This window comes from Pan troglodytes, chromosome 15, assembly GCF_028858775.2.
Source record: "Pan troglodytes isolate AG18354 chromosome 15, NHGRI_mPanTro3-v2.0_pri, whole genome shotgun sequence".
Lineage (NCBI taxonomy): Eukaryota > Metazoa > Chordata > Mammalia > Primates > Hominidae > Pan > Pan troglodytes.
In genome coordinates, this window is record NC_072413.2 from 88,874,743 (window position 1) to 88,897,454 (window position 22,712).

General features: G+C 39.3%; 1 protein-coding gene across 7 annotated transcripts in view; it reads right to left on the reverse strand.

The window, feature by feature from the left end:
• Positions 1-1,537: 1,537 nt before the first annotated feature.
• Positions 1,538-22,712, reverse strand: part of RPS6KA5 (ribosomal protein S6 kinase A5) — a 188,690-nt gene continuing 167,515 nt past the window's right edge. For all 7 annotated transcript variants that reach the window (XM_016926595.4, XM_016926591.4, XM_016926594.4 and 4 more), the window contains 4 exons: positions 20,279-20,470; positions 5,251-5,410; positions 3,681-3,844; positions 1,538-2,369 (listed from right to left, as the gene is read on the reverse strand). In XM_016926595.4, the coding sequence (XP_016782084.1) occupies positions 2,121-2,369; positions 3,681-3,844; positions 5,251-5,410; positions 20,279-20,470 (765 nt within the window). In that variant the 3' untranslated portion in view covers positions 1,538-2,120. The remainder of the gene's footprint in view (positions 2,370-3,680; positions 3,845-5,250; positions 5,411-20,278; positions 20,471-22,712) is intronic.

Sequence of the window (22,712 nt, forward strand, 5' to 3'; positions counted from 1 at the left end):
GACTGCCTTTTTACCCATTTCATTGCCTGTCGAATCCTCCTCAAGAAGAGGCAAGGGAAATAAATGAAAATGAAACCCATTAATTTCCAATATTCACAATGAAATCAATCACATCATCAATCTGTATACTGTCTGACCATTTTTCTGGATCATTTTCTATTAGCAACATAGTCCCTTTAGTTTGTACTTTATAACTAGTATTTTCTACCAGGATGCACAGTTTAAAAAATGGCTTGAAGAGCCAAATATGTTCCCAATATGTCCAATATAATTATAAATATGGTCATTTTCTTGATTACTAGAGATCTGTGCCTGATGGAATCACATTTTGTGAATTAGCAATAGTTCGGTAATAATTCACACAAAATTTCCCATAATTACTAGGAATAACTGAAAGCTGGGAGTAGAAAACTTTCATTAACTCAATATTATGTAGCCATTTGGGCCAGCAAAAAGTGTAAAATATTATTCCCAATAACCACTGTGGACAAAATGTGAACAGGATAATATAATATTTTGAAAATATTTTAATATTTCCCATTTTTTGCCTGTGCTATTAATATATACATTGATTTAGTAATAAATATACTACTATTACATAGAGTGCAATATTTTTAGTATTCATAACTGGTTGAAATTAATGCTGCTATAACCTCAAGAAAGGAATAAATAAATATCATGTCCAAATTCCAAACTAATGCTCAAAAGGTTATCATTAACAAAAACTATAAAATAAACATGTTGGGCATTATCTCTTTAAGCATGATTCCTGTAAACAAAGCAAAAAAATCACTTTTCTCAGTCCTGACATTTCACGCGATGGCTTTAAAAGAAAATATAACATACAAACCCTATCACTTCTTTTTTTTTTTTTTTGCATAGGGAACGAATTAATTGTATTTTTAAATGCAGCAATCTTTTAATGAAATGTTTTCATCACATAGTACTTGTTTTCTGTATGAATTCAGAACTTTTGAGCAATAAAAGTGCTCTGCATAAGTTTATAAAATATGCTTTCTGGATTTAAAATTTAACAGAAAAATTCCCAAACAAGTCATAGGTATGATTCTAAAATATTATGTACATAATATATGACTACAGGAGGAAATTCCTCACTGTAGTACAACACAGTGTACAAATATGAAGCACAGTGTTTAGTTTAATTTCCCTTTAGGTTTTCCTCACATTGGTGCATAAGTGGCTGACTACATGACACAACATGTCCCATTCTACTTGTTGCATACAAAGTAGAAGAGGGATGTGAGGACAAATTTAAAGTAGAAAATGAAAATAAATGGCAAAAATACAGTGCAAATGCTTTAAACAGTGCACTTTATAAAATAGTTTGCTTTATTCATACTTTTTTATAAAGTGCAATATTACTTAAAACAGAGAGACATGTACCTTAATATTCTGCAATAACCATTAAAACAAATTGCCAGGAAAGAGCAGTGCAAAATTAAAAACATACACATAGCTTAGCATGCATCTCAGATGGATCCCGAATACAGAGTATGGGACCTTGAGTTCTTATATCTTTTTTTTTTTTTCACTTTTTAGAAAAAGTTTAATAATAGCAGGTTATCATCATATGTAACCATAAAATAAAAACAATAAGTTAAAATCTTCTCTCAAGAAATAAGTATATGCCACACATAAAATTCATTACAGAATCTTTTTTGAAAACAGACCCCTTTCTCTGATAAATCATTGTTTGAAGGGTGCAAATTTCAAAAACCCACATTGTCCACAAGGCAAAGCAAAAGGTATCATCACAGTATGAGTCATTTCTTGTTGGCAGACATCTGGAAAACCTGTGACTTACAAGCAGCTCAAATCTAGCCCTAATTAAATTTACAGGAACCTTTGCTCTTTCGAGAATAGTCTTGTTGGCATCATGCTAGGTGGCTAAAAAGAGTAATATGTGCTCTATTCACAGTAACATTCTCTGTCCAGTGCTTTTGAATGAGGATAACCAAACAGGTTTTCCTGAAAAAAATCATTAGGAGGCAGATTCCAATGAGACCAACGGGAAACATTTTTAAAAGCATAAAAGATCGCCTCAGGCATATGCTGAGGGAATAAAGGTGCAATGGATCACTGATACACTCCTACCATGCCTAAGCTACTGAGTCCGAGAACTGGAAGAGGGTCTCCGGGTTATTGCTGTCGGCAGGATTGCTGGGCTGCAGTGTCTTGGTGGGTGTAGTTTTACCGTGAGAATGAGAGGAAGAAGAATGGGAACTCTCACTGGAACTGCTGCGCGTCTCGGTACTGGTGCTAGTCTTTTTCATTTTTCTTCTCTTAGCCAAAGGGGCCTTATCGACATTCTGAAGGCAAAACCCCTCTCTCTTGTATTTGTTAAAGGCCTGGGTGGGGGGAAAGAAAGGGAACCCCTGTGAAGGTAAAAGTACTGAAGCTTTCCTAGCAGTTATGACTTACAGCAGAAGACAACTTTCCATTGGCAACTGCAGCCCCAAGTTGTTTTAAGGGAACAAAGCTCTTAAAACCTTTATATCTAAGTCTATTGGCAGGGTGGAGAAGTTCATGGGAAAAAAATTCTGAGGGCTCTGTTTAAATCAAACTAGCTAGGCGGTCTGAGAGTCACAATTCTAATAAATCTTTTGAAGAAGTTAGTACTACATCCTAATACGAAACAATTGACTGGAAATTCCTGAAGACCATCAGTAATCTAAACTATCCCCATTGCTTTTACTGGTTCTGTGTCTAAGATTTAAAATTCTGAACACAAAGTCCCAATGCAAGCAGACTTGACGCATTCTGAGTCTTTGCTCTTCAGTCCCATTCAATGTCATTTGGATATATACTGGACACTTACACGCATGGAGAAGCACAGCTCTACAGCTTTGCCCTGGCTTCCTCCTCCTGCAGCCTGTCTTCACTCTCCTTAGCCTAGGCTTGGATAATGCTGCAGTTACACCTTGTAGTTGTCACCTTGCAACCTATGTCACTGAGAAGATTTGGATCATCTGATAGAAATTCTTGCAGTTAATCTCTTTACCATCTCAACATTTCCTAGTTTATTACTTTTTAAATCCATTTCTGCTGCTGAAGAAGCACTATCCCTATACCTTCTCCTGTCTCAAAATAATCCCTTTGAAGGTGACTTTCTGTTTCCCTAACTCATCTTATACTATACTTCACATGAATTATCTTAATATATTTGCATCTGCTTGACACAAATGTGCATAATCCACAGTTTCTACCAAATAGTCTCAGTCTTTCAAACATACAATCTATACTTAATACCAATGAACTTACTTCATATCCCTCCCAGTTTTAAGAATGTGTGATGTACTAAATGGTTGTAAAATGAATGGACTTTCAAATATGCCTTAGTTCCTAATGTTTCTTATGGTTTTTAAAGAAATTTAGTCAGTCTATTTGAGAGGAAAAAGTTCTATTATCTCATCTCATAAGGTCATTCTAAAAATTAAATATGTATTTTGTGGGTTAGCAGTGACTCTGGTCCCCTGTGCACTTATTGTTATAAAGTGTTTATAACCATGAAGCAATTTATAAAAACATACCTAAAAGTAAAAGGACACATATTATTTTAAATGTGAAACAAAGAAAACGTATCTGAGGCTACAGAGTAAGAACATTTGATTATGATTCCTACTCAAACCGCCCAACATGTACAGAGCACAGGGCCTTACGTGGAAGGTTGCTTTCACACAGGTATGCACGGCAGCTCCGGAAGATCCTAGAATATCCGGAGTCATCAGAGGATTGGAGGACAGCTGACTGCCATCTTGTAGCCATTCATTGTACCTCAAGCCAGACATTTTAAGCCTTTTGTTTGGATCTACTGTGAGAAGTCCTTTGGGAATAGATATTTTTATTTTATGATTTGTCATTTTAAACATGGTTTAAAAACAAACTCAGAAATAAATCTCAGCTATGTTCACATGACATAATGGTTTCTATATAGCTTTAACCTCCTACAAAGATAATTAGATTTTCCTATTCATTTAAATTCTTTTGTGAATGCTGGAGTCTAATGATAAAGTCACAGTACCCTATTTCTAGGAAGCTCCAGGCGAAGTGGCTTTTCAATCAGGAGAAAATAAACATCCAAAACAAAGATTCCCACTGGTGACTTCGTAAGCTCCAAATGAGCAAAAAGCACACAGATCTACTTCATCCATGTACCAAACATTTACTGGCCATCTTCTATAGGTCAGGGAGTGCAGTAAGGCACTAGAGATATGGAGATGGAGATGCAGAGAGGAGCTATTAATATCAGAAGACACACAGGCAAAACCGCAGCTATTATAACATCAGGGACAAGTGCGATAGCAAGATACACAGGCACAGTGCGTTAGCAGGCCCAAGGGAGAGTGTAGCCTAGGGAGTGAGGGCGTCCTGGAAGGCTTCTAGGAGATGAATCCTGTAGGATAAGGAGAAGTGGCTACGGAAGAGGATTAAGAGCATGTAAAGACACGGAGGGATCTGAAAGCTCAGCATATCTGAGGAATTCAAATATCCTACAACGGCAGAGCTGGGGTGAGGAGGAAACAAAGGCAGACAGGACCAGGTCATGAGGGTCTTTGAATGTTAAATGCTAGGCTAAGGAGTCTGACCTGAAGCAAACAGAGAGTATCCAAAGGATTTTTGGCAGAAAAGAGGCATAATCACATTGGGATTCTAGAAAAGTCCCTCTATTGACAGATGATGAACAGCTTAAGTCAGAGGAAGTGAGGCAAGGTGAAAGGATGCTGCAGGATTTGGGGAGAGAAATGGTGATGAGAACAAAGGCAACGGCAGGTGAATGGGAAGGAAGGGACCGGACTGCTAGGAGCGCTGCTGAATGTGTAGAACTCTGTGACTGGCTGCAGAAGGCAAGGCAGGTGCAGGTATCCAGGAGGACGCCTAGGTTTCTGTTTTGGTGATCTGGCTTCTTAGCAGTGCCACTGTTGACAGGAGGAAAGACAGGAGGAGGAGCGTGTTTGGGGGGAAGGACAGTCAAAAAGTATTGGTTTGTTTTAGATGTGCTTTACTGAGATGCCAGTGGAAGTCAAGTGCTAGCTCATGTTAGAAATGTGGATACCATTACTAAAGAGAATGTTCTGATAAGAAAACAAGGCTGAAGAGAGTAGCCTGGAAACCTTTTAGAATACACATGGATTCCTCGAGTAATTAACATATGAATGTATGTGTAATGGCCATGATTCTACTTCAATCACTACACATCATATAAAATGTAAAATTTCATTAGATTCTTACCTTGGATCAAATCTTTAGCCTCTTGGGATACATTCTTCCAGGCTTCTCCTTCAAAGGAGAAATCTCCCTTTTTAATTTTCTTCATGATTTCCACCGCGCTGGTACACGTCAAACTTCGGTCATGAGATTGGAAGGGAACCTGTCCTGACAACATTGTGTACTATCAGGGAAAAAGTAACAAAACAGAATGACTACCCAGATCTGTTAAAGCCACTCTAATAATCCTAATAGTAACGTAATTGGTGTAATTTACCAATTGCTACAACTAGCATGATTGAGTTTAAAAGATTACGTGATTCCTCAGGGATCTAGAACTAGAAATACCATTTGACCCAGCCATCCCATCACTTCGTATATACCCAAAGGATTATAAATCATGCTGCTATAAAGACACATGCACACGTATGTTTATTACGGCACTATTCACAATAGCAAAGACTTGGAACCAACCCAAATGTCCAACAACGATAGACTGGATTAAGAAAATGTGGCATATATACACCATGGAATACTATGCAGCCATAAAAAATGATGAGTTCATGTCCTTTGTAGAGACATGGATGAAGCTGGAAACCATCATTCTCAGCAAACTATCGCAAGGACAAAAAACCAAACACCACATGTTCTCACTCATAGGTGGGAATTGAACAATGAGAACACATGGACACAGGAAGGGGAACATCACACACCGGGGACTGTTGTGGGGTGGGGGGAGGGGGGAGGGATAGCATTAGGAGATAAACCTAACGCTAAATGATGAGTTAATGGGTGCAGCACACCAACATGGCACATGTATACATATGTAAAAAACCTGCACGTTGTGCACATGTACCCTAAAACTTAAAGTATTAAAAAAAAAAAAGATTACGTGACTTCTATCACTGAGGCAGTGAATACATCTCAAAGACTTGTAAACCAGTGGCATGGCTTGTTATGATATAGATTTAAAATCACATTTATGACTATATTCAGAGCAATAAGAACAGAAAAGGATAATTCAACTGCTTCAAAAAGATGGTATTGATGTTAACAGAAAATAGAGAGATAGCAGAACTCCTGAATAACTATGTTTTTCTATTCCATTTCCACCATCCTTTCCCCAGGACATGTAACTATGGTTAAGGACTTGAAAAACTTTATATAGGCCTTCCTATCTGATCTGTAATTACCCCTGTTTTTATTTTATTTTTCTCACTGTTGTCTTAAATACAGTGAATTATCTACAGCCACCTGTTTTCATTGTAGCCATATGTTTGAAATCTATGTTTAAGATTTTCCCCTTTATAAAGTTAACAGAATAACAAACAAGCCAAGGCTTATCTTTGTAGCAGAGATTGGATTTTAGAAAAGTGATCCTTTAAAATTCTTGGGGGGGGGTTTTCTCTGCTCACTGATTTTTGGTCTTGCAGAGATGGCGGGTTGGTCATCAATGGTGGTGGGTTGGCTGGTGTTAAGTAGCTGTGTCTGGGTATGGACCAGAGAGGACCAAAAGGCGGCCCTACCAGATGGTTTGAGAAGGGAGCAGTGGTGTCGGCAGGAGCCTGGGCTGAGGGAAGCGTGCTCATCCTGGCACTTAGGAAGGGACAGGGAGGGGAGGCTCAGTGTCAACCCCAGCCCTAATTAGGAGACATGGAAGCCACAGGATGCTCCGGTGATCTAGAAACAATATGCCATCTTTCTTTTCTGGTCACGTTTCTGACAAGTAGGCTTGTCCTCACTATGGCAAGATGGTGAAACAGCTCTTACACACTGGCTCTTCAGAAAAGATGGAAACTCCTAGACAGGCTAATAAAAATAACATAAAAAGGACAACCAGGAGATCCAGTAAGGTAGGTAATAAACAAAACATGAGTAAGAAGGATGGAGAAGACAGGAATAAGACCCAGATGCAGCAGGAAGAGAAACTTGACACCTCTGAGGTTACAAGAGACCAGAAGGCTTTGGACAAGTTTGGATTTTCTGAAATAGAAAATTGTGCCTGAGAAGAATAAAAACTATATGCATGAGAATGCGCAGAGTTTGAAAATAGAAGACACGGAGAAGGAACTTCAGTTTCTAATTTGGAGCAACCTAATGAAGAAGATTAATTGCTCTAAGAAGGGCAATGTCAGAACGTCTGTAGAAGGCAGACGAAACTCCCTAAATCCTTGATGTAGCTTGAAGGCAGGCTACGACTAGGTCTGAGTGAGCCAGTCCACAGGCTGGCAGTAACTGTCCAAGATTAACTGGAGTCTCATAACTGATGCTGTGCCTCCACCTGCCCCCCACCTGACTTCTTCCCTCCTGTATCCTTCATGCAGACACCAGAGTAACAGTCATGCAACTTAAATCTTACAACATTCCCCTATCCAAATCCCTTCACTGGCTTCCTTCAGTCTCTGACTCTTGCCTTTCTTTTTCAGCCTCAGCTTCTGCAGTTCCCCATATTCCAATCCTGTGTTCCCAACAACAGTTCTCAGGGCTCTGGGACTTTCCACATGCTGTTTGGTCTCCTTAGAATGCCATTTTTTTTCTTCAGCTGGCAAAGTCCCATGCATCCTAGGGTGCCTAGAGTATAACCCAGTTACCCAGTTTGGGTAACTACACCTGGCTGCAAACAACTGCTTTGTCAATAACTAGCTTCGGGATGGGCAAATTCGTTAACTTCTCTTAGACAATTTCTTCGCGGGTAAAAGTAACAAGTGATATTATAAGGTTACATGAAATCATACATTTAACATACCTAGTATTGTGCCTGGCACACAGTAGGTGCTCAGCAAATGGTTAATAAGTTTGTCTCTTAATGCTTCCCCTCTATGGAAAGAATCCTTTCTTCACGATCTTATCCTCCACTACCGTATCCACAGAGCTATCTACACAGCCACTGAACTGGTGTGCACACCTGTAGATGCCCTATCACTTTGTGGGGTAACTCAATACAACTGTCCGCATTGCTAAACCATGAGCTCCCTGGAAGCAGAACTATGTCTCATGTATCACTGTATCCCCTGAACCTTGCGTAGTGCCAGAATTTGCTATCCCATGCTTATTTCCTGAATGAGTAAGAACCCTTTAAGAACACTTAAGACAGTGATATGATAGAGACTGTACTGTGGTCTTGATTAAACAGAGGGATGCCACCAAATGACAGCTCTGATGAGTCTGTGGAACTTGTGTCACATGTGTTCCAGATCCCCCCTCCCCTTCCTCGGATGCCAGGAATTCCGCTCCTTTTCCCTAAGTTTCTAGAATCCTATTTCCCTGACTCTTGCTATTGAATAGAATGTAGTTTCCCCAGGCCTTGCCTTTCTAGCTGCAAGTTTACCTCCCCAAACATGGAACAAAAGCTCTTCTAATATCTATAGTGAAGGAAAGAAAGGAAAGCAGAGCAAAGTTAGTCCTGTTAATGCAATTAGGCACCATTATAGGGTATTTTCCTCATTCCGCAGAAGTGGAATGATGTAATTCTCATTCTGCAGAGCAGAAAACTGGGGCTCCAGTGGTCAGGGACATAATGAAACATCCTCCCCTAAAAGACAACCTACTGTACCTTGCACCACTAAGAAACGGGAATAGAACTTAGTGGGCTTCTTTGCATTTTGGAGGTAGCATACGTTGCACTGGAGAATACTGCTCTAAGAAATTTATCAAGTGACTCGGAAGGCTACCTGTTTCAAGTGGGGCCTAGCATAGGCGTTTGTTATAGGTCCAATCCTGCCAATTAGCAGGAAGCTACTTGGGCCATAGGTTTCAGTTGCTCTGATTGTACTACAGGTATCTGTGAAAGATGAGACTCTCTCGCAGCCACAACAGGAGAGTCTCAGAGCAGACCTGAAGTATTCTGGTGCAAGGTGGGGCCTTCTGTGGCAGATAACTGTTTTCCAAATAACAGCTCCTGAGATGTTACCAGACCCCGGCAGGCTCTGAGTGCCTCAACATGTGATCCCAAGAGCAGTGCATCATGTGCTAAGATCAGCAGATGCCTTGATTCACCAAGTCAGGTAGGCACAGCAACAAACCAATGCACTATGGAAATGGCACACTCAGAATCTGCCCTGGGCAGTCCAGAAGGCATGAGTAAATAACGTGCTTACACGCATGTCACTTGTCTTGGATGCACTAACACTTCTTCCTTAACTCACACTATGGCCTCACTGAAGGAGGTTCCCTATGATCAACTGATGAGCCTGGTTGGCCTGTAGAACATGGCAGACTCAGCAAAGATACCAGCTGGCTCAGGATAATACCTTGTGGGGTCGGGGTGCTGTCTCTGAGAGCTGTGCTGAACCAATGGCTGATGGGTCCAGGTCCTCTGTATCTAGATTCTATGGGTGCACGACCCACTTAGAGAACTCATGCTTCCTGGCTCTGCTCAGAGGTCTGTTCCATGAGCTCAAGTGATCAGCTGCACTTGGTGATGACACGTGGCCAGCCCAGTAGCACATGCTCTGCTCTCTTTTCCTCAGTCCTGCACCCTTGGGATTATGCTCTTTAATAACATAATATGACACAAGTATTAGCTTCAGGTTTCGCTTTCCGGGGAACACAGAATAGAATATCTTTCTCTCCACTCCTAATTTTTTTTTTTTTTGAGTTGGAGTCTCGCTCTGTCGCCCAGGCTAGAGTGCAGTGGCACGATCTTCGGCTCACTGCAACCCCTGCCTCCTGAGTTCAGGCAATTCTCCTGCCTCACCCTCTCAAGTAGCTGGGATTACAGGCGCCTGCCACCATGCCCAGCTAACTTTTGTGTTTTTAGTAGAGGTGGGGTTTCACAATATTGGTCAGGCTTGTCTCTTGGCCAGGCTGGTCTCAAACTCCCGACCTTGTGATCTACCCGCCTTGGCCTCCCAAAGGGCTGGGATTACAAGAGTGAGCCACCGTGCCTGGCCACCACTCCTAATTTTTTATTGTGTTAAAATACATTTAACAAAATGTACCATGTTAACCATTTTTAAGTGTATAGTTCGATGGTATTAAATATCTTCACGGTATGCAACCATCATCACCATCCATCTCTAGGACTCTTCATCTTGTAAAACTAAAACTCTATACCCATTAAATAATAACTCCCCATTCTCCTTTCCCCCACAACCCCGGCAACCACCATTTTACTTTCTGTCTCTATGATTTTGAATACCCTAAGTATCTTTTCTGAACATACACTATTTGTCTTTTTGTAACTGGCTTCTTTCTTTAGCATAATATCCTCAATAATCATCTATGTTGTTGTACATGTGAGAATTTCCTCCCTTTTCAAGGCTGAATAATATTCCAGTGTATGTATACAGCACATTTTGCTTGTCTATCATCTATCCATGGAAACTCAGATTGCATCCACATTTTAACTCTGTATGTGTCCATTAGATCTAGTTGGTTAAGTCCTCTATTTCCTTCTTATCTTCTGGCCGGTTGTTTTATCCATTATTGAGAGTTGGGTATTGAAGTCTCCAATAATTATTACAGGACTGTCTACTTCTCCCTTCAGTTCTGTCAGTTTTTGCTTCATGTACTTTACTGGTCTACATTAGGTGTACAAGTGTTTGTAATTATTACGTCTTCCTGTTGAATTGGATATTTTATTAATATATGAGGACACTCTGACCCTCTTTGTCTTTTGTAAACTTTTTTTTTTGTGTGTGAGACAAGGTGTCGCTCTGTTTCCAAGGTCGGAGTACAGTGGCGTAATCACGATTCACTGCAGCCTTGACCTCCCCAGGCTCAAGAGATCCTTCCACCTCAGCCTTCTGAGTATCTGAGACTACAGGCACATGCTACTACATCTGGTTAATTTTAAAATTTTTTGTAGAAATGAGGTCTCACTATGTTGTCCAGGCTAGTCTCAAACTTCTGGGCTCAAGTGATCCTCCTGCCTCAGCCTCCAAAGTGCTGGGATTACAGCTGTGAGCCACCATGCCCAGCCTCTTGTAAACTTTTTTGATTTAAAGTCTATTTTGTGTCCAGGAGTGGTGGCTCATGCCTGTAATCCCAGCACTTTGGGAGGCTGAGGCAGTCAGATTGCTTGAGTCCAGGAGTTTGAGACCAGTGTGGCCAATATGGCGAAACCCCATCTCTACTAAAAATACAAAAATTAGCTGGGTGTCATGGTATGCGCCTGTAATCCCAGCTACTTGGGAGGCTGAGGCATGAGAATTGCCTGAACTCGGGAGGCAGAGGTTCCAGTGAGCTGAGATTGTGCCACTGCACTCCAGCCTGGGCAACAAAGCAAGACTCTGTCTCAAAAAAAAAAAAAAAAGGTCTATTTTAGTGTAGCCACTCCTGAGCTCTTTTTTGTTTGTTTGTTTGTTTCTGAGACGGAGTTTCGCTCTTGTTACCTAGGCCAGAGTGCAATGGCACAATGTTGGCTCACTGCAACCTCTGCCTCCTGGGTTCAAGCGATTCTCCTGCCTTAGCCTCCTGAGTAGCTGGGATTACAGGCACACACCACCACGCCTGGATAACTTTTGTATTTTTAGTAGAGATGGGGTTTCACCATGTTGGCCAGGCTGGTCTCGAACTTCTGACCTCAAGCGACCCGCCCGCCTCGGCCTCCCAAAGTGCTGGGATTACAGGCTTGAGCCACTGCACTCAGCCCTGATCTCTTTTGGTTACTATTTGCATGGAATATCTTTTCCCATAGTTTCACTTTCAATCTATTTGTGTCTTTGGATTTAAAGTGATTCTTTTGCAGACAGCATATAGTTAATCATGTTTTTAAATCCATTATGCCAATCTTTGTCCTTTGATTAGAGTTTAATCCATTTGCATTTAAAGTACTGATAAAAAGGAACTAACTTCTGTCATTTTGCTATGTGTTTTCTATATGCTTGATAGCTTTTTTGTCCTTCATATTCTGCATTACTGCCTTCTTTTATGTTTAGTTTATTTTTTTGTAATAAAACATTTAAATTCCTTTCTTTTTTCTTTTTGTATATATTCTATAGCTATTTTCTTTGTGGTTCCCAAGGGATTACATTTACTATCCTAAAGTTATAACACTCTAACTTGAATTTGTATCAGTTTAACTTTAATAATGTAGAAAAACCTTTGCTCCTCTAACAGTTCTACCCAACTTCTTTTGGTTGTTTATGTTACAAAACTACATCTTTATACATCGTGTGCCCCAAAACAAACTGATAATTCTTTTAAATGCATTCGTCTCTTATGTCACGCAGAAAACAAAAAGTGAAGTTATAAACTGTTGTCACAATAATGCTAGCTTTTTACAACTGGCCATGTATTTACCTTTATTGACATCTTTATTTCTTCATAAGGCTTTGAATTAACTGTCTAGTGTCCTTTCTTGTGAGCCTGCAGGACTCCCTTGAGCATTTATTACAGAGCGGCGTTAGTGGTAATGAAGTAATGAACTCCCTCAGCTTCTTACGGATCTAGAAATATGTTAACTTCTCCCTCCACTTTGAAGGACAGCTTTGCCAGAGATAGGATTCTTGGTTGACAGTTTTTTTTTTTCCTTTTAGTGCTTTGAATGTATCACTCCACTGCCTTCTGAGCCACTTTCTGATGAGAAATCTGCTGATGATCTAACTGAAGATCACTTGTATGTGTGGAATTGCTTTTCTCTTGTTGCTTTCAAGATTCTATTTTTTTTTTTTTTGAGACAGAGTCTCACTCTGTCACCCACTCTGTCATGATCTCAGCTCACTGCAACCTCCGCCTCCCAAGTTCAAACGATTCTCCTGCCTCAGCCTCCCGAGTAGCTGGGATTATAGGTGTGCGCCACCACGCCTGGCTAATTTGTGTATTTTTAGTAGAGATGGGGTTTCGCCATGTTGGCCAGGGTGGTCTTGAACTCCTGACCTCAAGTGATCAGCCCACCTCGGCCTCCCAAAGTGCTAGGATTACAGGTGTTTCATTATAATGTGTTTCAGTGTGGGTCTCTTTCAGTTAGTCTTACTTGAATTTTGTTGAATTTCTTAGTTGTTTATATTGTCTTTCATCAAAATTGGAAAGTTTTCCACCAATCCAATAGAATATTTCTTCCAATATTCTCTCTGTCCCTTTCTCTTTCTTCTCCTTCTGAAACTCCGACAATGCATATGTTGGTCCTCTTGATGGCATCCTATGGTTCCTGAGGCTCTGTTCGCTTTTTCTCATTTTTCTCTCTGTTCCTCACACTCAATAATTTTAATTGTCCTAACTTCAATTTCACTGATTCCTTCTTCTGCCTGCCAAATCTGCCTCTGAAACCCTCTACTGAATTTTTCATTTTAGTTACTGTACTTTTCAGCTCCAGAATTCCTTTTCATTTTCTTTTCAGGTTTCCTATCTCTTTACTGTTATTTCCATTTTGTTAATACATTTTGTCTTGATGTTCCCCACATACTCCTTTAGGTCTTTCAATGTCTTTAACACAGTTGTTTTAAGTCTTTGTCTAGGTGAATTTATCATGAGGCCTTTTTCAGAAATAGTTTCTGTTGATTTATTTTTTTGAGTGGGCCATACTTTCTTGTTTCTTTATATACCTTGTGATTCTTGTTGAAAACGGGACCTTGAACTTGATGATGTGATACCTCTGGGAATCAAAATTCTCCTCCTTCCCTAGGGTTGCTTTTTTTGTGTTTGTTTTGTTTATTGCTTTTTGTTTTTTGATTGTATCACTGTAGGCTGTCTCTGTGCCGAGGATCAGCATGGAGTACAAACTTAAGGTCTTCTCAGGTCTTTGATGAGCCTGTGGCTTTGCCTGGGCATGCTTGATAGCTTTCTAATTTTCCCTGTATAAGCAGTTGCTTTGGAATGTATGAGTACTGAATGTCTGGCTCCCAAAGGAAAAAAGGGGGACTGGTCCTTTAAGTACTCCTGGAAATCACTTCATCCAGAGGAGGAGGAGGGGCTTGCAGTAATGGTGGCAGGCACAACAACAATGACCGCTGCCCTCTTTGCACCTCTATAATGAGAAGCAGCAATTACAGCAATTCAGATCACAGATGCTCTATATTTAGAGGACAAGGTCCTTTTTGCCCATCCTGGCTCCCACAAACTGTGTGTAGGTTGTTTTAGGAATACGTGCATGGCTGTCTGCTACAGGGTTGAGGGTGGGGAATGGGTGGCTGCTGTAAGTTGAGCATCCCTAACTTGTAAATCCAAAATCCAAAATGCTCCCAAAACAAACTTTTTGAGTGCCAACATGCTCAATGGAAATGCTCACTGGGGCACTTTGCATTTTGAATTTTCAGATTAGGGATGCTCAACCAGCATGTATTCTGCAAATATGCCGAAATCCAAAGAAATCCGAAATCCAAAATACTTCTGGTCCCAAGCATTTTGAATAAGGGATACTCGACCTATACTGTGCTAAGAGCTAAAATTGACCAAAATTAACTGCACTTTACTGTCCAAGCCTTTCCCTGGAAGTTGAAAACTTTCAATGGACTTCAGAGTTCCAAAACAGTTACGTCAGAGAGATTCTGCCACTGCAGTTGGTGGTGAGACAGATTCCTGGTGCTTCCTGCTGCACTGTCTTCCCAGCATCCTCTCTTTAAAATATCCTTCTATTGTTGATGAACATTGGGTTGTTTCCAGTGTGGGGAATTTTGAATCATGCTGTTATATATCTTCTTATACATGTCTTTGTTACAGAAATATACATATTTCTGTTGGATATATTCCTGAATGGAATTGCTGGGTTATTTGGTCTGCATATGTTCAGTAGATACTGCCAAATAGTTTTCTAAAGTCTGCTCTACTTCTTTGTCCTGCCCCACTTCTTAACAGGTATGTTTGTGGCTAAATATAAGAAAGCAGGGCAGGGAACGGGGGCTCACACCTGCAATCCCAGAACTTTGGGAGGCGAGATGGGTGGACTGCTTGAGCCCAGGAGTTTGAGACTAGCCTGGGCAACATGGCAAAACCCCACCTCTACAAAAAATACAAAAATTAGCTGGGCATGGTGGTGTGTGCCTGTAATCCCAGCTACTCGGAAAACTGAAGCAAGAGGATCACCTCAGCCTGGAAGGTCGAGGCTGCAGTGAGCCATGAACCCGCAACTACACTTCAGCCTGGGCAACAGAGCAGGATCTTGTCTCAAAAAAAAAAAAAAAGTGCTGGGCACGGTGGCTCACACCTGTAATCCCAGCACTTTGGGAGGCTGAGGCGGGCAGATCATGAGGTCAGGAGATCGAGAGGCATCCTGGCCAACATGGTGAAACCTCGTCTCTACTAGAAATACAAAAAAAATTAGACGGGTGAGGTGGCGGGCGCCTGTAGTCCCAGCTACTCGGGAGACTGAGGCAGGAGAATGGCGTGAACCTAGGAGGTGGAGCTTGCAGTGAGCGGAGATCGCGCCACTGCACTCCAGCCTGGGTGACAGAGCAAGACTCCATCTCAAAAAAAAAAAAAAGAAAGAAAAAAGAAACCAATCTTTATAAATAAAGTTTTCTTGTTTTCTGGCATGTAATAATGCAACAGGTTGTTGGGTGAAAAAACTAACTTTCCAACTTTGGAAGTACTGGAGAGGATATTGGTGATAATATAAAAGATCCCTTTTCTGGAAAAGGCAGAATTAAACAAACTTTAGGATCCTCTCAGTTCCAAGCTCTTAAAATTTTAGTTGATTATCTAGAAATATCTGTTAAGGATAACTTTGTGTCTGCAAATTGTTTGCAAATACTGTAGCAAGGTATAGCTCCATCTCTACATAAAGATATATATTTATGTCTGTATATATGTATTATATATACTCACATATATACATATACACATACATATAGAGAAGAGCGTGCACACTAGAAATAATTAGAGAGAAAGAAAAAGGAAATGCAGCAAAATGTCAGATGTTCATAGTAATATTCTCTCATATTTTCTCTAGCATTAAAATGTTCAAAATAAAATTGTGGGAAAAAAATTAAAAAATAAGGTCCTGAGAATAAAACACTTTAAACAAAATTTTATAACACTTCACGGGTATGTTATATATCTTATCCTACTTTCTCTAAATACTGTGTACTGTGGACTGAATGTTTGTGTTCTCCTTGCACCCCCCTGGGGATTCACACGCTGAAGCCCCAGCTCTCCATGTGACTGTATTTGGAGACAGGGCCTTTAGGGAGGTAACTAAGGTTAAATGAGGTTATACGGGTAGGCCCCTGATCCAAGAGAATTAGTGTCCTTAAAGGGACAGACACTTTCTCTTTGTGAGTGTGCAGACCAAGGAAAGGCTGTGTGCAGACACAACAAGCAGGTGGCCATCTGTAATCCAAAGAGAGGGCCCTCACCACACACCAATACTGCTGGCATCTGGTTCGTAAGACCACCCAGCATCAAGAACTGTGAGAAAATAAATTTCTGTTGTTCAAGCTGCCTAATTTGTGGTATTCTGTTACAGCAGCCTAAGCAGATTAATATACCATGTAAGCTCTATTTTTATTAAAGTCCTATACATTTCAGACAGGGATTGTATATCCATCAGGTATAATGGGTTGTAATCAAAACCTCATAATACTACATGATGTATTTTCCTGGAGTATTTATTTTATTCAATGAGGACAATATAACTTGTTTTCATATTAAAATATCCACATACATGTTTATTAGATGTAAAATACAAAACTTCCATTTATTTCTGAAACAAATCAGGAGACTTCAAATAAATTTTGTGCTTGTTATGGGATAATTCAGCCTTTGTATCTAGATATGCATTCATTTATATAGAAAAGTTAGCAAAGCACTCTTTTTTTCGGATAGTTTAATGAAGGTATTATTTTTGTTCATTTTCATCTGTATTTTATCATGTACCTCTAAAAAGAAAGGACTTTTGTTTTTTGGAGACAGGGTCTTGCTCTGTCACCCACTGTGGAGTGTGGTAGTGTGATCACGGCTCACTGCAGTCTCAACCTCTGGGCTCAAGTGAGCCTCTCACCTCAGCCTCCCAAGTAGCTGGGACTACTGGCATGAGCCACCATGCCCAGCTAATTAAAAAAAATTTTTTTTCCTTTTAGAGACTGGGTCCCACTGTGTTGCCCTGGCTGGTCTTGAGCTCCTGGGCTTAAACAATCTTCCTACCTTGGCCTCCCAAAGTGCTGGGATTACAGACTGTGTCTGTCCATAAAAGGCAAGCACCTTTAAAACCACAACCACAATATCAGTATCACATCTAAAAAAAATTAGTAGTAATTCCTTTGTATCATTCAACATCTAATCAATATTCAAATTTCCCTAGCTGTGGTATATACATAGTATATAAATTAGATCTATATGAATTACATTTAATTTGAATTTAATAAATAGAATTTAAATTAAGCTGGGCACTGTGGCTCATGCCTGTAATCCCAGCATTTTGAGAGGCCGAGGCGGGAGGATCACTTGAAGCTAGGAATTTGAGACCAGCCTGGGCAACAAAGCAAGACTTCGTTTCTATTAAAAAAAAAAAAAAAAAAAAAAAAATTAGCTGGGGTATGGTGGCATGTGCCTGTGGTCCCAGCTACTCAGGAGGCTGAGGTAGGAGGATCACTTGAGCCTGCAGTGAGCTATGATGGTGCCACTGCACTCAAGCCTGGGCGACAGAGGGAGGCTATCGCAAAAAAAAAAAAAAAAAAAAAAAGGAATCTAAATTAGAAAGTGCTTGAATCAGGATTTCAGTAAGATGCAAACATTGTTTCTTATGTGTCTTTTCATCTAAGTTCTCAGTTTACCTTTTTTTTACCATTTATTTGTTGAACAAACTGGGTTGTTTGTTTAGTGGAACTTCCCACAGACTGGATATTGTGATTATCCTGTGATATCATTTAACCTGTTTTTTTGTCCTATTTTTCTTAAAAATTTGACAATTAGATTTAGAGAGAAGCATGGCTTCCATCCATGTCATTACACAAAGTTATTTCTATAGTTAAGGAATTCAGAGGCTCCAAAATACACTGCTGCATGTTTAAGACTGCCTTTTAAAACCTTAAAGAGCTTGATGGACATAATTGGCCTTTAGCAAGAGAAAAGAAATTACTAAAAATGAAAGTCTCTTTTTTATTTAGATTAATCTTTAAGACATGCTACTAATAAAAATGTCTTCAATTTAAGTCCTTCAACAAAACTCAGATCTACAAGTCAGTTTATTTTTGTTTAAAATGTTATTCACAAATATGTAAGTTTAGTTTGAAAATTATAAATGATGACTGAAAACCGATGAGATAAAAACTATATAAAACTTAAAAATAAAAGAAGAACCATCCTGCAGGGACAACTGACTAGTCACTGGGGGAAAACAACTGACACTAAAATAAATTCCAGACTTAAGTGTAAGAATAAAATAATTCTAGAGAAAAATTTAGGACAATATTTTCATAAACTTGCGTTGGGCATAGGAGTGGAGTGACAATCTGACATAAAAGTCAGATATCATAAAGAAAAAGACTGACATATCTTACTACATAGACATTTAAGAATCTTCTCTGTTTAAATCCTTCTAAAAACAAAATCAAAATACCGTATTACCATAAACAAAGTTTTAAAACAAGTGACACACCAGAAAAAACATTTCCAATATTCATGTCAAAGAATGAAAGTCTTTAATAGAGCTTTAAAATGCAGTAAGAAAAATCTCCCCATAGGAAAATGGGCAAAGTTCATAAAGAGCAATTCATAAAAGAGGCTGGGCACAGTGGCTCTCGCCTGTAATCCCAGCACTTTGGGAGGCCAAGGCAGGCGGATCACCTGAGGTCAGGAGTTTGAGACCAGCCTGACCAACATGGTAAAACCTCGTCTCTACTAATAATACAAAAATTAGCCAGGCATGTTGGTGCACACTTGTAATCCCAGCTACTCAGGAGGCTGAGGCAGGAGAATCGCTTGAATCCGGGAGGCGGAGGTTGCAGTGAGCCAAGATTGTGCCACTGCACTCCAGCCCGGGAGACAAAAAAAAAAAAAAAAAAAGAGTAATTCATAAAAGAGAAAATACTAATGTTCAAATGCATGAAAAGATGCTCTAACTAAATATTCATCAAAGAAACACATGCAAATTATCACAATGGGATATCATTTCAGATGAAAACTGATAGCCAATGTACTCCCATACAGTTGATGAGAACATAATCTGATAAATCTTTTAGAAGGAAATCCAGGCACACATGTTAAAGGAAAGTTGTGCATACCCTTCTTCTGGGAATCTATCCTAAGGAAATGGTGAGACAAACACAAACACATATATAAAAAAAATTCATTTGTGTAGCTTATAATTAGTGAAAAAGTGAAAAAAAAAGCTAACTGCTTATTAGTAAATAAATGGTTACATAAGTTTCAGAGACTCAAAATACAGGTATAATATAATCTTATTTGTTAAAAAATTCAAATATGTATACATGTATAGAAAACATGTGGAAAGATGTAAAGCCTACATATCTAAAGGGGAGGAGGGGCTGAAGGGAGAGAGAGAGCTTGAGGTATATCACTTCTCAATGAGAAGAATATGAGTAATTTTCACCTTGCTCCTTCTTTCTGTACTGTCTGAAAATTTCCCAAGATCATGCATTACAAATTATATGCAGAAAAAGTAATGATATTTGGAGAAAAAAAACACAAGATTTTTCTAGCTTAACGTTCTGTTTCTAATCACAGCAGCCAAGGACATTTTGTGAAAAGCATGCTCACATTACTTTAAGTTACGTAGTAGAAATACTTCTAATTTTATCTATTTATTTGTTAATTTAGCTTAAATGGTATTCTTTAATTACATTTTAGTCTGAAACTTCACAGAATAGTTTTTTAAAAATGTTTTTCTATTGATGAATCACTTTGCTATTTTCACATTATGTCCAATATAATATGTCTTTAAAAATATATACTATAGTTCCTTTAACTCTCATTGATATAAAACACAGCTAACTTAAATATTTCAAAATAAACCAAAATAGAAATTCTTACATTTTCTTTAATATACATTTTAAGACAGGGAAATAGTATTCAGTCAGGCCTCTAACTGGCTGTACAGAAAAGAAACCACTTTGCCAATTTTTTCATGAATGTAAGGAAACAGTGAAGAGTGAGATAAGGAGAGAGGACACCAAAGAAATAAGCAGGTTTAATGACTGTATTGAAAAGAACTCACCAAGATGACGCCCAAGCTCCACAGGTCACAGGACTCATCGTAGCCGTTCTGATTCAAGAGCTCTGGGGCCGCATAATGAAGGGTGAAGCATGGAGTCTTTAGGGGCTGATTATCCGGTGGCTTTAGCCGTGCAAATCCAAAATCAATTATTTTAATTTCCAAATTGTCATTTTCATCGGTGAACAATAAATTCTGCAAGATATCAATGCTTACATTAGTTTCTCACTAGGCATGTCTTGGGAATTGCTGGTACTATTTATGTAACACTTTGTATATTGATAGTTGATTCATGTGCAGAGGTCTCATGGGGAGGCGCGAGGGCAGGACATCAATACACTGCTGCTCTCTGCTTGATGCTTTTTGGTATTATTTCAATTTTACCATGTCATGTGAAACATTTTTCAACTGCACCATGCCTCTTCTGATGTCAGACCCTTTTTCTAAGCTTTTCCCTCTGCTTGTGTTTGTCTTTTGCTTCCGCCGCCAACCTACCTCCCCCCATCTACTCCTCATTTAGAGATACTATCCTAACTGTCCTACCAAACTGAAGTTAAAACGTTTAATATTTTTTCCTAACACTATTTACTTTTCCTTTCTGGCACTTACCACCTCTGTATTGCTAGCTTAATGTCTTCATCCCCATTATGTCATAATTCCATAAGGACGGGGACTATGTGTCTACCTTATTTTTGACCCTACCCCAGGGCCTGGCACAGACATAGAGTAGGTGCTTTGGTAAACATGTGTTCATTGAACAAAGTCATAAATAAAATAGCTATATAATATCTAGTATTGCCTATTGAAGAAGACATGGTGGAGATACCCATTACATTTCAGAAATATTTTCTCCAACAGCTAATACTTCAAATATTCAGAAAACATTACTATTTTGAATCATTCATCCACCAAGGCTTCTTGATCACTAAGACTCTGTAGTACTACTTTTTGTATTTATCACATGCTTAATACTTACTGATGCACAAATTATTTTAATAAGTACATTAAGCTAGTACTGAAAGTAAGTGAAATCTGATTATATCGTCTTTAGGCATCCTAACAAAATCCATTATGCCTTTATAGTCATTACATTATTCCCAGCTCTGGAATATCATTTGCTTTGTTAATACTATTCTAGCTGAAATAAAACACATTATAGATGGTATCACTGATGCAAAGAAGAAAAATCTCCTAAGTCTTCCATCTGAAAGTCAATAAAGTGGGTGGAAAGAAAAACAAAACATTAACTAAAAATTGTCTTAAATTTTCTAGCATACAGTGTTTAATCTTGAATTTGTGACACTGAAGCCACAGCTGGGGTTGATGGATGTGTGCTTGGGAGAAGTCTTTTAGCAAGTAACACCTGAGCTCCTTTGCAGTGTAAGGCACTGTCCACACAGAACAGCTGAATGAACCACAGCTGGCCTCGTCTTCATTGAGCCTGCTAAGTCTTTGGAAATGACCATGTTTATTCTATATTAAGATTGGAAAAGGGCTTCCTTGATTTTAGTTCTTTTTTTTTTTTTGAGAGAGACAGTCTTGCTCTGTTGCCCAGGCTGGCGTGCAGTGGTGCAATCTTGGCTCACTGCAACCTCTACCTCCTGGATTCAAGTGATTCTGCTGCCTCAGCCTCCCAAGTACCTGGGATTACAGGTGCCCGCCACCATGCCTGGCTAACTTTTTTTGTATTTTTAGTAGAGATGAGGTTTTGCCATGTTGGCCAGACTGGTCTCAAACTCCTGTCCTCAAGTGATCCGCTTGCCTCGGCCTCCCAAAGTGCTGGGATTACAGGTGTGAGCCACTGCGCTCGGCCAATTTCACTTCTTAAAGCAGAAGAAGTGAGAGGATGTGGCAATCACTTTAATTTGGTGACTTTAATCCATTCCTCCTATTCCTGAATATGTAAAATTGAGAAACACTGCTCACTTGCCTACCTCTTCTCTCAAAGCTCAAAGTTAGAGACAGTTCTACATGGAGGAGGGTGTGCCTAGTCAGGAATGGTGGGAAGTAACCATTCAATCCCCTTTTATCCTCATCTCAAGTTCTGCCTGAAACAAATTGGATGTACGCAACTTTTCTTAATCTCAGAAGAGTATGGGACAAGTTTGAAAAATACAAGGCAGCTTACTAAGAATGTCAGCCAGCTTCTAAATTTATCTGACTCTTACCTAGACTTAGGATTCTGCCTATGCAGAAAATGAATCCACATAGCTACCTACCAAAAGATAGATAATCAGACCTTAAAGTGCCACATGGGAAAATATTAAACTTTTAGTTTGGAAATAATATACACTGCCATTTAAAAGTCAAAGTGAAAGACATTTTATTATGAAAATGTTAGTTCAAAGGTCTATTTTCATTTCTCCAAAATCTAGTTTGATTTAGGACTATAATTGCAGTAGAATGTCCTAAATAATCTGATAGTTCTGCCCCATTT